The 14,363-nt window shown below is 45.5% G+C and overlaps 1 protein-coding gene across 2 annotated transcripts in view; it reads left to right on the top strand.

Moving 5' to 3' along the window:
• ADGRA2 (adhesion G protein-coupled receptor A2) overlaps nucleotides 1-14,363 on the top strand; it is an 82,244-nt gene that overhangs the window by 21,773 nt on the left and 46,108 nt on the right. For both annotated transcript variants that reach the window (XM_048512618.1, XM_048512617.1), the window contains exon 2: nucleotides 6,854-6,925. In XM_048512618.1, the coding sequence (XP_048368575.1) occupies nucleotides 6,854-6,925 (72 nt within the window). The remainder of the gene's footprint in view (nucleotides 1-6,853; nucleotides 6,926-14,363) is intronic.

The raw sequence follows: 14,363 nt of genomic DNA, 5'->3' as shown, positions 1-14,363 counted from the left end.
GATAAAACTGTCTTCAGTTTAGAAGCTGACCATAAAATCAGCTAGGAAGACAACCCCTCGGTTAAGTGTTAAAATAAATGGTTTGTCTGGTGCCTGATGGAAAGTAGAGTCCAGGCCAGCCTCAAGGGGGAGAACATTCCAAAGTAGAGGCACCACCACTGAAAAGATCCTGTCAGGAGTCACCCCCCTATCTCTGGTCTACAAACATAGTCAAATAAAGATGGCCTTGTCAGGAAGGATTTAACTCATGGACTAGCCGTTGTTCAGTTACTCCCAGCTGTTTAGTGGCGTAGGAGGTTAAGAGCTTGTGTATCTAATCTGGAGGAACCGGGTTTGATTCCCCGCTCTGCCGCCTGAGCTGTGGAGGCTTATCTGGGGAATTCAGATTAGCCTGTACACTCCCACACACGCCAGCTGGGTGACCTTGGGCTAGTCACAGCTTCTCGGAGCTCTCTCAGCCCCACCTACCTCACAGGGTGTTTGTTGTGAGGGGGAAAGGGCAAGGAGATTGTAAGCCCCTTTGAATCTCCTACAGGAGAGAAAGGGGGGATATAAATCCAAACTCCTCCTCCTCCTCCTCCTCCTCCTCTTCTTCTTCTTCTTCTTCTTCTTCTTCTTCTTCTTCTTCTTCTTCTTCTTCTTAATTGAACTTTGAATTGAGTTTAGAGCTCTGAATTGTCATGCAGAATAGCTTTTCCATTCTTTGTTTTGTCTTGGAAATAGTTTGTCTCCCCTCCTATTTCCATTGGTAATGTCCATCTGTAGTGATACTTTATGGAATGAGACTTTCGTGTGTAATAAATACAGTCGTTAATCGTTTGCAGCCAGCACTGAACTGTCACTGAAGAAATTGTGGTTCCTGTTAGAGCATGTAACAGTTCAAAGTGTTGTATGTGTGTGTTTCTTTGACTGAGAGCTAAGTCATAGATGGAGCGGGAAAGTGAGTGAGGGAGAAGTGATTGGTTGGCAATAGAAAGAGAGAGTAGAGGGTTGCAGCTTAAGAAAAGATAACTCTCAAGCAGAGAGAGTCTGGCAGTGAAAGAGAACAGTGAGAAAAATGGGGCGGGGGGTGGGGGAGGGAGATGTGACCAGTCCAGACCGCAGTATAACGTTAACAGTTTAGACAATCTGGAGAGCAGATTTTTTTGAGCCATACCCTGTGTGACATAAAGCCTTCACTTGTCCAAAGGGAAAGTAGAATGCATGTAGAAGACACTGGGGACCAAAAAGGGAGTCAAATCTGTAGTTGGTTACAGTAGTATAAGAAATGCCTATTATCCACAAAGTATCTCTGCGCAGCAGGTCCAAATGGCCGCCACACTGAGATTTCTTGTACGAATGTAATTCCTCGTGCTGACTGAATTTTTTTCACCAGTATTCTTTTTGAGAGTAAGGTTTTTAGACGTCGCATTCCACTGCAACTTCTTCAATAAGGAGAAGAAACCTCCTGTTCCTTGTGTGATCAGTTGATAGGGCCTCGGTAGACAATTTCAAGCTTGATTTCTCCAATTAGCAGGTGATTTGCATAATATACAAAGAATCTTCCCACTAGAAGACAACCCTCCCTCGCTCCCACTCTGCAAAACCCACAACTGCTGCCACCAGCTGCCCCTTCCACATCTCAACTCCTCTCTAGGCAGGCTAGCTCTTCTGACAGCAGAGAAAGAGAGATTCTGGTCTGTTCAGCCAACAGACCTCCACTTTGCTTATCATTTGACTTCCTACAGGCCTCTTTTCCAAACCCTACGTGCCTTGGAGCTGATGCAAAAGCTCAAGTAACCCTGAAGAAAGGTCTTCTTCCAAACTAGGCAGTCTTTCTCTCTAGAAGTCTAGAAGAGCACCCAATCCATTGCCCAATGTTTACTGTTTTCTAACACATCTGCTCCCTCCATGTTTGGATTGCTTTCTTTCCCGCACCAATTTGTGGAGTCAGATTGTTGCTGGTTGTCTGTCTGTTTCCCTCTTTCTGTCTCTCTCTGTGAGTGAGTGTGAGGGAGGGATGGAGAGGGCTCAATTTCAACAGGCACACTTCCTAGCAATGCCTACAAATTGCACAATTGCATTCAGGCACTGTTGCAATGTCAAATAGCAAACTGGCTGGCCCCTCTACAGTTGAAACAAACTGCACAATGGCACCACCCTTGGTATGGACTCCCTACCCGTACCATGTACATAGGTGAGTTCCTGCTATGGGTTGCCAACCCCCAAGTGGGGACTGTAGATCTCCTAGAACAGTGGTGGCGAACCTTTGGCACTCCAGATGTTATGGACTGCAATTCCCATCAGCCCCTGCCAGGCAGGGGCTGATGGGAATTGTAGTCCATAACATCTGGAGTGCCAAAGGTTCGCCATCACGGTCCTAGAATTACAGTTTAGTCCAGACTACAAAGATCAGTAATGCTGGAGAAGATGGCTGCTTTGGAGGGTGGAGAAGGTTCCTTTCCAACATCTGCTGCCCACCAGAGATAAATTAAGCGGCGGGAGTTACTTAAGGTATATTGAGGGTTAGCAGGAATTTGACTAGAGGTAAAAAAAAAACCTGCAAACTTATCAATCTACCAGCATGCATTTGCAACTAACAATTAGTCACATTTCATGATGTCTTTGCAGATCAGAAGCCTAAACTATTTCAGAGAACTTATGGGGCAGCTTTTGCAAGTTCTGGCTCACCTGTTTTTATAATCCATTTTAATGATGTGTTTTAGTGCTTTGTTTTTATTATTGTAGTGGATCATTGTTTGTGTATTGTTTCTATTGTCACCTGCCATGGGTACAAGCTCTGGCTTGTATATAAACATTCTAAATACATCAGCAAAAAACAACAACAAATTGCTACTATTGCTGGTTGCAAGCACCTGAAGATTATGATGCATGAACCAAGCTATGGCTTCATCTGCACACTATTGGATGTTGCACTATTGTTGCGTTGTAGCAAGTGTTGACAACTGGGTTGTCTTATCAGCATAGGAAAACAGGATTACCATCCAGGAAAGAAAAAGAAGAAGTTTGGATTTATGTCCTGCCTTTGTCTCCTGTAAGGAGTCTCAAAGAGGCTTAAACACTCCCTTCCCTTCCTTTCCCCACAATAGACACTTTGTGAGCTAGGTGGGGTAGAGAGAGTTCCGAGACAACCGTGACTAGTCCAAGGTCACCCTGCAGGCTTTATGTGGAGGAGCAGAGAAACAAATCCAGTTCACCAGATAAGAGTCTGCCCCTTGTGGGGAGAAATAGGGAATCAAACCCAGTTCTCCAGATTAGAGTCCACCTGCTCTTAACCAGTACACCATGCTGAGGGGTGCAAGTTTGATTCCTTTTTTACAGCCACAAGGGAGTTTACATCTCGTTGCAAGCCTCCCAGTGTAATCTCAAATGTCGGCTGTGCTGTGAGTTGACGGGAGCTCCCCTTGTTCCCTCGAGGTGGCCTGAGGCTTTTCATTTTCTCTGCGAAGCATCCCGGAGGACTGTTGGGCCAGTGTGGCTGCTAAAGGGTCGACTGAGTGCTCTTGTTTGAAAAGCTGAAGTCTCGAGTGGATTCTGACTAGAAGCCATTAAAAGACTGGTGCTACTTGGTGGCCCTTCAGGCAGAAGGCTGTGCCTGCGAGCGCTAATTGCTTGTTAAAAAGGGTTTAATGAAAAGCTAGGAGAATGGGTGGGGACTTGTTTTTCTCCCCTTCTTTTCAGCACAGCTGGCTTTCTCCTCCTTGGGTTGAGCCCTACAGAAGGCCCCTTTTGTGGTCAACTAAAACTGTTAACTTTGGGATAAAGATGCTTGAAAGACCCTCATCCCTGAGGGGCGGAAGCCCTGACTTGGCTGGAAACACTTGAACTACATGTCTGGAAAAGAAAGAGAACCTCTCAGGCAGAGATTTGTGATTTTTTCTCTCGTTCTAATGGTAACTGTGGGAGAGAAGATAGTGTGGTATAGCTTAATCTTGTCAGATCTCGGAAGTTAGGCAGGATTGGTACTTGGATGGGAGAACACTAAGAAAGGCTCTGCAGAAAAACTACCTCTGATTTTCACTTGCCTTGAAAGCCTCTTTCTTTGGTTTCCATAAGTGAATTCCGACTTGATGTCACTTTACATATACACACATAACTATGACTATCTTAGCAAAATCTGTGACTCCCCATCCATTACTGGTGTTAACTAGCTTAGCTATTTTTCTTGATTAGATTTGAATTTTACATCACTACATTTCACTCTGTTACTCCATATGTTTCACAGCCCATTGACTCTGCTGCTTGTTTTTTCTAAAACTCTCCTGTAAAATTGGTTCTGGTGGGTTTTCCAGGCTGTGTGGCTGTGGTCTGGTGGATCTTGTTCCTAACGTTTTGCCTGCATCTGTGGCTGGCATCTTCAGAGGTGTATCACAGAGAGAAGTCACAGTGTGTAACAGACTTCCCTCTGTGATACTCCTCTGAAGATGCCAGCCACAGATGCAGGCGAAACAAGATCCAACAGACCACTGCCACACAGCCCGGAAAACCCACCAGAACCAGTTGAATCCGGCTGTGAAAGCCTTCGACAATACATTCTCCTGTAAAATGATTGCCCAGTGAGGATCCACTCATTGCTGCTGAAGAGGTGGATGCGAATCTGTTAAAGTTTATGCTGGCATACAGTGTTGTGTTTTAAGGGACTTCAAGAATCCAGTTATCAGACAAAGAGCATCTTTTAGCTGTAAGGTTGCCAGCTCCAGGTTGAGAAATTCATGGAGATTTGGGAGTGGTCCTTGGAGAGGGTGGGTTTGTGGAAGGGGAAACCCCATCAGGGTATCATAACATGTCAATGTTAGCATCATATCTACTTCTGAACCTGCCCCTAGAGTGTGGATTAAAAAATCTACACAGTGGGGCCTGGTTCGAACAGGGGGTATTTTTCTCGAAACCTGGTAGAAGCTATTTCTTTTGACTTAAGAGGTGAATTCCCACTGAAATCTCACAATATTATGTTTTCAGGTCCAGTAGCCATGGGTGTGTGTGTGTGTGTGTGTGTGTGTATGTGTGTTAGTGTACAAAGTAACAATATTGCTGAGGCCTCCAAGTCTCGTTTTCTGTCAGTTGAATGTTGGAAGAAGGAGAATGAAGAGGGCAAATTATGGAAGGGAAGGAAGGAAGCGGGAAAGGGAGAGAACAACAAAAGGTAATTAGTTGAGTAGGAGAAGAGAAAAGAGGGGAAGTTGCCAGATGGGGGAAAAAAAGCTGAAGAATGGAGTGGTCAAATAAAGGAAGGTTCATAGGTGGGTGGGGAGAAGAAAGCATGGATGGGAGAGGCTATAGTGGCTGCTAGGGAGAAGGAAAGCATACTTAGTGTGTTGAAGAGGATACAGGAGGGAAACAAGATGCAGCCTGCAAATGTTCGCACACCCCTTTTTTGTAAATAAATACACAAATGCCTCAAAGAGCGAGTGAGATCCAGCCTTTCACAGGGAATGCCGCTGGAGGTGCACATCTGGGTTCGTGCTCATGGTCTGTGTTGCAGTGTTCATCCAAGAGGTTTCTTTTGACATGAACACAAATGTGCATCCACTTTCAGAGCTGTAACATAGGAACAGTCACTTGCAATGACAGTGGGAAGGAGCAGAAACCGTAGAAATATGTGAAAAATCTAAAGAACCCATTTATATGTTGCGGCAACTGGTTACCTAGGCACGCTGTACATTCTTCCAAGTGCAGTGTTTACTTTTGTCAATCTGTTTCCATTTTGCACTGCTTTTGCAAGTTTGCACGATAGTTTGCATGATGAATGTTTTTTTTTCAAAACCCCATAAACATTCTCCAGAGATGATGGTGTTTGTTATCACAGTGTTCTTGGTGAAAGTGGGGGTGGGATATGTGGGTAGGCAGTAAAAATTCTAGTGGGGTGTTGTAGGGTTTCTGAAGATGCCAGCCACAGATGCAGGCAAAACGTCAGGAGAAAATGCTACTGGAACACGGCCATACAACCCGGAAACCCCACAACAGCCCAGTGATTCTGGTTGTGAAAGCCTTCGACAAAAAATACTAGTCTTGTGTAACATGAGGGACCAGCACATTTTTATTCTTATGTATGTCGTGGACTAGATCTGGAGATTCTCCTGTTTACAATTTTTGTGTGATGTCTGTCTGTCTGTCTGTCTGTCTGTCTGTCTGTCTGTCTGTCTGTCTGTCTGTCTGTCTGTCTGTCTGTCTTCAGATGTTTTTTGCAGCAATAGACTTAACATAACTGGCTCCATTACCTCTTCGGAATGCATAGTTTATGGAAGTGGTCTCCGTTAGACATACTGTTCAATTTGACTCTGGAGATCCCACATTTGCCATAGGCTCGTCATCAACCATGGGCCAACCTCAGTTCCCCATCTGTAAAATGGGTTCATGTGAAGCTGCATTATCCAGCCACTGGCCCATCTAGCCTAACCTGAGTCCTGTGACTGGCTGCCGCTCTCCAACATTTGAGCCGGGGGTCTTTCCCATCCTCACTACCTGAGATCTTTTTCAGGGGTTATACTGAGAATTGAACCAGGAACCTCCTGCATCTAAAGCTGGTGCTCTGCCTCTGAGCTATGGCTTCTACCATGATATAGAAGCAAAGATGTTCAGAGTTCGGAAACACTTTGCAGATGGGACTAAATACGTGAGGACTCTCTGGTCATGGCTGGGGGAGGCATCTTCATCTTATGCGTCTGTACATTCATCCTACCACCTTTATATTGTTCCCTGCACAGTCCCTCTACCCCAAAGCCTGACTGTGACTAATTAAGCTAGTGTTGTGGTCCACACACCTAGCCCCTGCAGGTCATTTAAGTCCTAATTGCTACGCTAAAAGTGATTTGAATAATTCTCTTTCTCTTTCTGTCCATCTCTCCCCCTCTAGGATTTTGAGCAACAACAAGATAGCTGCCCTGAAGAACGGCTCTTTCTTTGGACTGGGGGCTCTCGAGAAGCTGTAAGTGTCAATTGCACCGTTGTTGTTTCTGCACAGCTTTGCAGTTCCTAATGAAGGACCAGGGTATTAGCAAAATTCAGTCAAAGCAAAACTGACATCTGGGGTGGGGGTGGGTAAAGGCCTTTAATTGTCACTGTAAAAACTGCAGAGGGATAGAAGGAAAATTTAAATTCCTGGATTCTTGGTGAATCAAATGAAGGGGTGCCTCATTTCAAACACTGAAGTAGTTTATTGCATGGTTGAATTTGCTTCCTGGTGCTCAGTTCCTTGTTCAATAAAGAGGTTCCATTCTGTATTCTTGCTCTTGCTCTTCCTCTGCTTGTAGCATGAAATCACATTATGGTTATAAATCTCGATAATTCAATGCAAGTATATGTGTGAACTTGAATCCTGCATATGCACTAGCTTCAGTGGTTGCTACTTTGGTGGATCCTGTCTCCTAAAAATGCTCTCTACTGCCATGTGGTCTAGAAACTTGCAGGAAAAGAGGATTCTACTCAGGAAGGTGATAGACTGTGGGAAAGGAACACAAAATCCCATAACTGACTCTCAGCTTAAGCAAGTGTTACGCCTGTACCAGCACTGAGTGGTTGGTTCCCACAGTCTAAGAATAGATTGAGTGGATTTTTTTTCTGGTAGCATTCAAGGTAAAAGATGGAAAACAACACATGTGCGAACAATTAAATGATAACGATCTGTTTACCATTTATTTATACCATTTAAAAGTTACCTGCACATTCTAGGATGACATGCCCAAGTAGAATGTGCATTTTTCAGTCTGTCCTGACCGAGGCTGCCACTGAAGCGTGTTAATTTGCATCAACAAAAATGGCAGCAGAGCTGTGTAAAATATTTATCTGGGCTAGATCTACGATGAGTGTGTCAATGTTTGAATGATAAAAATGGTGCTAGTGTAAACAGTTGCTTCATTAAATTATCTTTACATTCCTAGTTTGCATGAATCAACAATTCAATCCCTCTGAAAAGTATTTTGTTTGACTTGGGGCCAAGCTACATATTTACATGGCGTTTTGTTTATCTTTTCCCAACTTTGTTTTCAAATCAAGAGATGACCCATTTATTTATATACTTCATTCATGCCCAGCCTTTCTCCCCTTTCCCCCTCCTCCCTTTTAGTTTAGGCTAAGAGGGTATTACTTGGCCAAGGTCAACCAGCAAGCTTTCATAACAGAGCCATACCTGGGTCTCCCAGATTCTAGTCTCGTGGTGGCGAACCAATTGGCCATGCTGGCAAGGGCTGATGGGAATTGTAGTCCATAACATCTGGAGTGCCAAAGGTTCGCCACCACTGTTCTAGTCTGAAACTCTGGCCACAGCACCATACTGGCTGTTACTACTACACAACGTTGCTAGACCAGTTTTCATAGTGCGGCACACACAGGCATCTGGCTCCTACCAATGTGTTTCTTGGTACTGTCCTGCTTCTTGGGTCTCTGAGGTAAAATAAAAGGGGTGTTGAATGGCACATCCAAAAAACTGGGAATGTCAAGTCACCATGTATAATCCAATCAGGTGCACCTTTGGCTTGGCCATAGACACAGATTGTCTTGTTTCTCTGGCCTGGAGAGTCTGCCCCTGAGGCTGTACAGGAACCAAACTCATTCCTTCTAGAAAATGAACTGATCCCCAGTGGTAGACCATTCCTGGCGTGCCACATCTCTTACTGCTGCCATTTGTGCACCATTTTGTAGTGGTGCACATTACCCTATCTCACAATCCCCAAAATACTTTACTGGCTCAGAAATGGGAGAATGCCCTCATCAGCACAGGAACAGAGGAAGGGGGAGAGGGGAGTGATAGCTTTAACCAATTTCCTGCCAACTGTTTGACCTTTAAAATGGGCTCCCCTAAGCTGTTGATCCTTCTGCTGAAGAAAAGGCACAGGTTCCTCTGTTGTGCAGATGTAGGAAGATACAGATAGATCTTGGGGTGGAGTGACTCTGGGAGATCTGCTTGCAGTCTATCCACGCCATTCTGCACTAGTTGCATCTTCTGAACACTATTCCAGTGTAGCCCCAAGTAGAGTGCATTGCAGTGATCCAATCTAGATGCTTAAAGCTTTCTTGGTGCAGAGATAATGTGGAAAAAGGTCTCCCTCTCTGGGTTTAGGTTCCATTGTGGCTTTCAAATGAATTCACAGTAATTAGGGGAAGACCTGCTTCCAGACCAAGCATCTGCAGTCCCACATTAATGATCTGAATGGGCCTTCTGATGTACGGAATTAATCAAGCAGAACATGGGCAGGACAGTGAATGTCCTGACCTTGAGAGAAGAGATGACACTGCCCTTCTGGCAGGGCAACCAGTGTGAGCAAAGGAGCATTATGGGAAGATCAGTCTGCAGGGCCTGGGGTGAAAAGCAACATTGTCCCCCTCAAACAAAGTCAACTTTCTTATCTCTTTATGAAAGGCATCTCTATAGCCCAGGGCTTTCATAAGGGGAGATTTATGCCCCCATATGGATTTGATCGGTAGGTATGTGCATTCGGAGGGAAAGGGACTGGCGCACTGAAGAGGGTTTGTTCTGAGATGCTGTGCTTAGGCAAACCTCTCACATTCCACCAGCAAATGTGAAACGATGCATTAGATGAGGCTGGGAAATACAGCTTCTGTGGATTGCGGGGGGGGGGGGGCGGTTCTGACATGGAGCAAGGCTCTTTGATGGCCTCTAGGGAGGCTCAACCAGTGGTGTGCAAACATCTTTAAAAAAAAAAATCTTGAATCCGCAATTTAAATGTTTTTTGGGATGTGGTTGTGTTGGCCACATGCAAGATGGGGGCATGCCACCCATTTTCTTACACTGAGACCTTCTCCAGAGAACTAGTGAATATGTGGCCCAGTCACATGTTATCTTTTGTGTGGTAGTCCCCCAAATCCCCATTCATTCCATCACGCCACTCAAGGAATGTGCTAGAAAAAGTGAATGGCCAATGGAATTCTGTGGCTCCTTCTGAATATCTATATGACTACCCTTCATCTCTGAACGGCTATAGAATTCACTCATAGAAGACTGATTGGTTGCTTATGCAGTGGTGTTTGGTGAGAGGAGGGGGGCTCTCCCCAGTTGGCCAGATAGGAAAGCATATCTCCCCATTGCCCATGCTTAGGGGGCACTCGGCAGGCACTCGGATGATTGAGGGACTGGAGCTCCTTCCCTATGAGGAGAGGCTGCAGCGTTTGGGACTCTTTAGTTGGGAGAGGAAGTGGCTGAGGGGGGATATGATTGAAGTCTACAAAATTATGCATGGGGTAGAAAATGTTGACAGAGAGAAATTTTTCTCTCTTTCTCACAATACTAGAACCAGGGGGCATTCATTGAAAATGCTGGGGGGAAGAATTAGGACTAATAAAAGGAAACACTTCTTCACGCAACGTGTGATTGGTATTTGGAATATGCTGCCACAGGAGGTGGTGATGGCCACTAACCTGGATAGCTTTAAAAGGGGCTTGGACAGATTTATGGAGGAGAAGTCGATTTATGGCTACCAATCTTGATCCTCTTTGATCTGAGATTGCAAATGCCTTAACAGACCAGGTGATCGGGAGCAACAGCCGCAGAAGGCCATTGCGTTCACATCCTACATGTGAGCTCCCAAAGGCACCTGGTGGGCCACTGCGAGTAGCAGAGAGCTGGACTAGATGGACTTTGGTCTGATCCAGCTGGCTTGTTCTTATGTTCTTATGTTCTTATTGTGTTCCAATGGTCATTTGGTATCACTGTTTTGAGGATGTCCCCATTAACATTTCTCCAGTCCATGCAAGCCAGGTGGAGGAGAGAAGGGAAGACACTTTTACTGAATTGAAAGCCCTACAGCTGATTCTCCTCTTCTTATTTTTTTTAAAGAAAACAAAACCAAGAATAGCGAATATAGCAAGCCCAGCTGCAAGGCAAAGACTGGAGAAGTCTCTCGTTTCACTAGTCTTCTGTGGCTACCTGGTGGAACAGGCTTCCAAGGGAGATCAGGGTCCTGCAGGACCTGCAGAGTTTCCGCAGGGCCTGTAAGACGGACCTGTTCTGCCAGGCATTTGGCCAGCCTGGTTAAATACATCGATGCCATTTCATCTGGCCTCCCGTGGGCATAATGGTAGGGAGGGTGGGAGGGTGGAACGCCATCTGATGCTGTCTGGTTCTGGATTTTATTGCTGCTAATCAGTTTTATGTTACGTTTTAAGCTGTTTTTTTCATTGTTGTTCACTGCCCTGAGCCCCTAGGGGCAGGGCAGTTTAGAAATGAAATCAATCAATCAATCAATCAATCAATCAATCAATCAATCAATCAATCAATCAATCAATCAATCAAATACATAAATACATAAATAAATCTCAAAACATGGGTATAAATCTCAATAATCCTGGAGCCCATATGCTCCTTCCACATTTTTCCTTTCTGCCTGCCTTAGGAACCAAAGACTCCCTAGTTCGAAAACAACCAAACCATGGTTTGCCATTGTGCAAATGAGCCTGCAGGGATCCTCAAAGTTGTTTGTTCCCTTACTGTCCTCTCTTCGCACAAAGCAACCTCAGATAAGCACAATGTATTGCTGTACAGTGTGTTGCTGTTGATAAACTAGGGCTGACTTCTTGCCTACAAACCAGGCTTCTTTGTGTGGCTTCATGTATGATTGAGATGTAATGGCAAGCTGTGGTTTGTCATGAACCAGGAAAGCTTCAATCATGCTGGGGGGGGGGGGAGAGGTGTGTGTGGAGACAATGAGTGGTGAGCCCAAATATTTCCGAGGTTCATTCTCAAAATGTTCTTTCCTCTTGATGCAACCTGCTGCAGAGAAGAGCTCTGCAGAATTTCAAGAATTTTTGCCTTCAGGTGGTTGTATTTGCAGTAATCTGAAAAGGAGGAAGGGGGGATCTGTGTACGGGAGTGGGAGGGGCTGGTGGAGGGTGGAGGGAAGATGTTTGTGGCAAAGCTATGCTCACTGGCAAATCTCCCCCCGCTCCTGCAGCGAAAAGAATGAAAGGCACGCTTAAAGTGGTGGCACTTGGCGCGAAGAGAATGGACACTGAAAACAGAGCTTGGGGAAATACATCCGTACAAGAAATCCTGCTGTGACGGACATTCTCCCCTGCCGTGCAGCAGACCCCTTGTACATAATGGGCCTTATTGACAACTCACAATGGTGAGAATTGAGTTCCTCAACAGCATGGTTATATTTCCCAAGCAGGAAGATTTGCAAATGGAATTTCATGCATTCGATGTGTCATGTCCCTGCAGAAGACCTTTTGCTCAACTGCCATGGTCTGTGGTGGGCAAAATGGGGCCCAGATCCCTGTAACTAGAGCAGTCTAGGCCTGCCCTTAGATTGCTCTCTTTTTGCATTGTGAGGACTTGAAGGCCTGGCTGTTTCTTGATTGCCTGATGGATGCTGCTGCTTTAATGCCTATTTGTTTGATTCTCTTTCCCCTCTTTATTTTTGAAGTTTGGGGTCATCCCCACTCCTTGATCCTGGCACAAAGCTCTCATTAATGGCAAAGGATTACAGCTCACCCAAGGGGCAGGCAGCAGCTGGGTTGCCATTCAGAGTTGCTCCCACTGGAGAGCTGTCTGCCCAGGGTTTTCAAGGAGAAAGCCCAGCAAGTCTGTGCTCTGGATACCTTTTTTCTCTCCCCCCCTCCCGCTCAACAGAAATTCCCACTTTTGCTTAGCCTCCCCCCATCCAGCTTTATGTTTGCTAGGCAACCCTTGAACTTGACTTCTAAGCATCTCTCTTCCCCCACCCCCACCCCCCAAATGTCCTGGTTTCCTCCTCCCACTTTTGACTGGAAAACTGTGTCTAATTGGTTTGGACCCCAGGGTGCTGAAAATCTCTTTAAAGTCTCATTGTTCGGCGAGTCCTGAACAAACAGCCAGTCCTGATCCCAGCGCGCACAAGGCAGCATTAACCCCACGGTCAACTCTGGAATGTTCAAATTATGCTGGGAGACCAGAGCTGTCAATCAGAGGGAGCCGTGCCCGCCCTAGCGCCCTCTGCTCCAGATTGTGGCTTATACATTCCCAACGGCAGTCCGCTGTGCTGATCTGGGGTGGGGGGGTTATTGCACAAAACAAGAGCTGGGATTGTTTCCCTGCCTTTTGAGCTACAAAGAGACAAGCATGCTGGGGTGAATTGATTTTTTAAAATAGAGAGATAAAGGCCTTCTGGGGCTGAGGGACGTCCTAGAAGCAGGGTTTGATTTCAGCCAAAAATTACCAGTGTTCAAACACCAGAATCTCTCGTCAGGGAAAATGTTCAGAGCTGGGAGATGGACATCTATTTCATAGGGTCCAAGACTGAACCCTGGCGCTGGGATAGACCTCCTTCCCTGTGATTTTACCTGGAGTCATAGAATCAAAAAGTTGGAAGAGACCACAAGGGCCATCAAGTCCAACCCCCTGCCATGCAAGAACACACAAAAGAATATTGATACAGCCATAAACAAAGTTGCACATGAACTGTCTTATCCTGAATCAGACTAGTGGGTCTGAATTGTTATTATGAACATAAAACAGAGGTGGGGAGAACAATGTAAGCTTCTTTTGGTTCCTTTTGGGGAGAAAAGCGGGGTATGAAGATCTGGATAAGTAAATGTTCCATCAAACTCATTGTACTCTACTCTGCATGTCAGCTCTCCAGAATGTCAGGTAGGGAAAGATATTAGGGTGTTGTGGGTTTTTCGGGTTGTATGGCCATGTTCCAGTAGCATTTTCTCTGAAGATGCCAGTCACTGAGGCAGGCGAAACGTCAGGAGAAAATGCTACTGGAACTCGGCATACAACCCGAAAAACCCACAACACCCTAGTGATTCCAGCCATGAAAGCCTTCGACAGTACAGAGAAATATATTGTTCAGCACTGCTGCATGCTGACTTTTTAAATGGGAGTACTAAAGACTGAGCATCCAAACCTGCAAACATTTTTAAAAATGTGCTTTCCCACTGAGCCATAGTCCCATCTCAGTAGCATTCACATTTTCAGGGCATCTGTGAGGTATTAACAGAAGCAGGTGTAACAAAATAGCGAGGAATTGCTTCCCTTTTTTATGGCTTTCGCTGTAAGAGTTCTGGAGAAGTTGCTTCTCTGTGGCTTATTCATCCGTCACTTGGCCTCTCTGCAATGGCACCGGCAGAGAGAGTCCATTAGTGTCAATTGAGATGATGCCTTTTGTATCCATGACAGGCCTGTGTCTGGTAGCTTGCTCTACTACTGCGACTCGACAAGCAATGGGTGGGTGGGAACAGCACCTTCCTCCATCACTGCAAACCTGAGCTGGGCTTGAACCTCTGACCCAGTGAAGGGCAGGAGTTGTCCCTCAGGGACTGAGTAGCATTTTGTGGGTCCTCGTTGCACCTCCCAACAGAACAGTGGAAAGGATTCGAAAAGACTCTGCTTTTAGCCCTTTTTGCCCAACTAAACCACCTATCTGATG

Source organism: Sphaerodactylus townsendi, linkage group LG12, assembly GCF_021028975.2.
Source record: "Sphaerodactylus townsendi isolate TG3544 linkage group LG12, MPM_Stown_v2.3, whole genome shotgun sequence".
NCBI classification, from domain to species: domain Eukaryota; kingdom Metazoa; phylum Chordata; class Lepidosauria; order Squamata; family Sphaerodactylidae; genus Sphaerodactylus; species Sphaerodactylus townsendi.
This window is presented reverse-complemented; position numbering and strand designations above follow the sequence as displayed.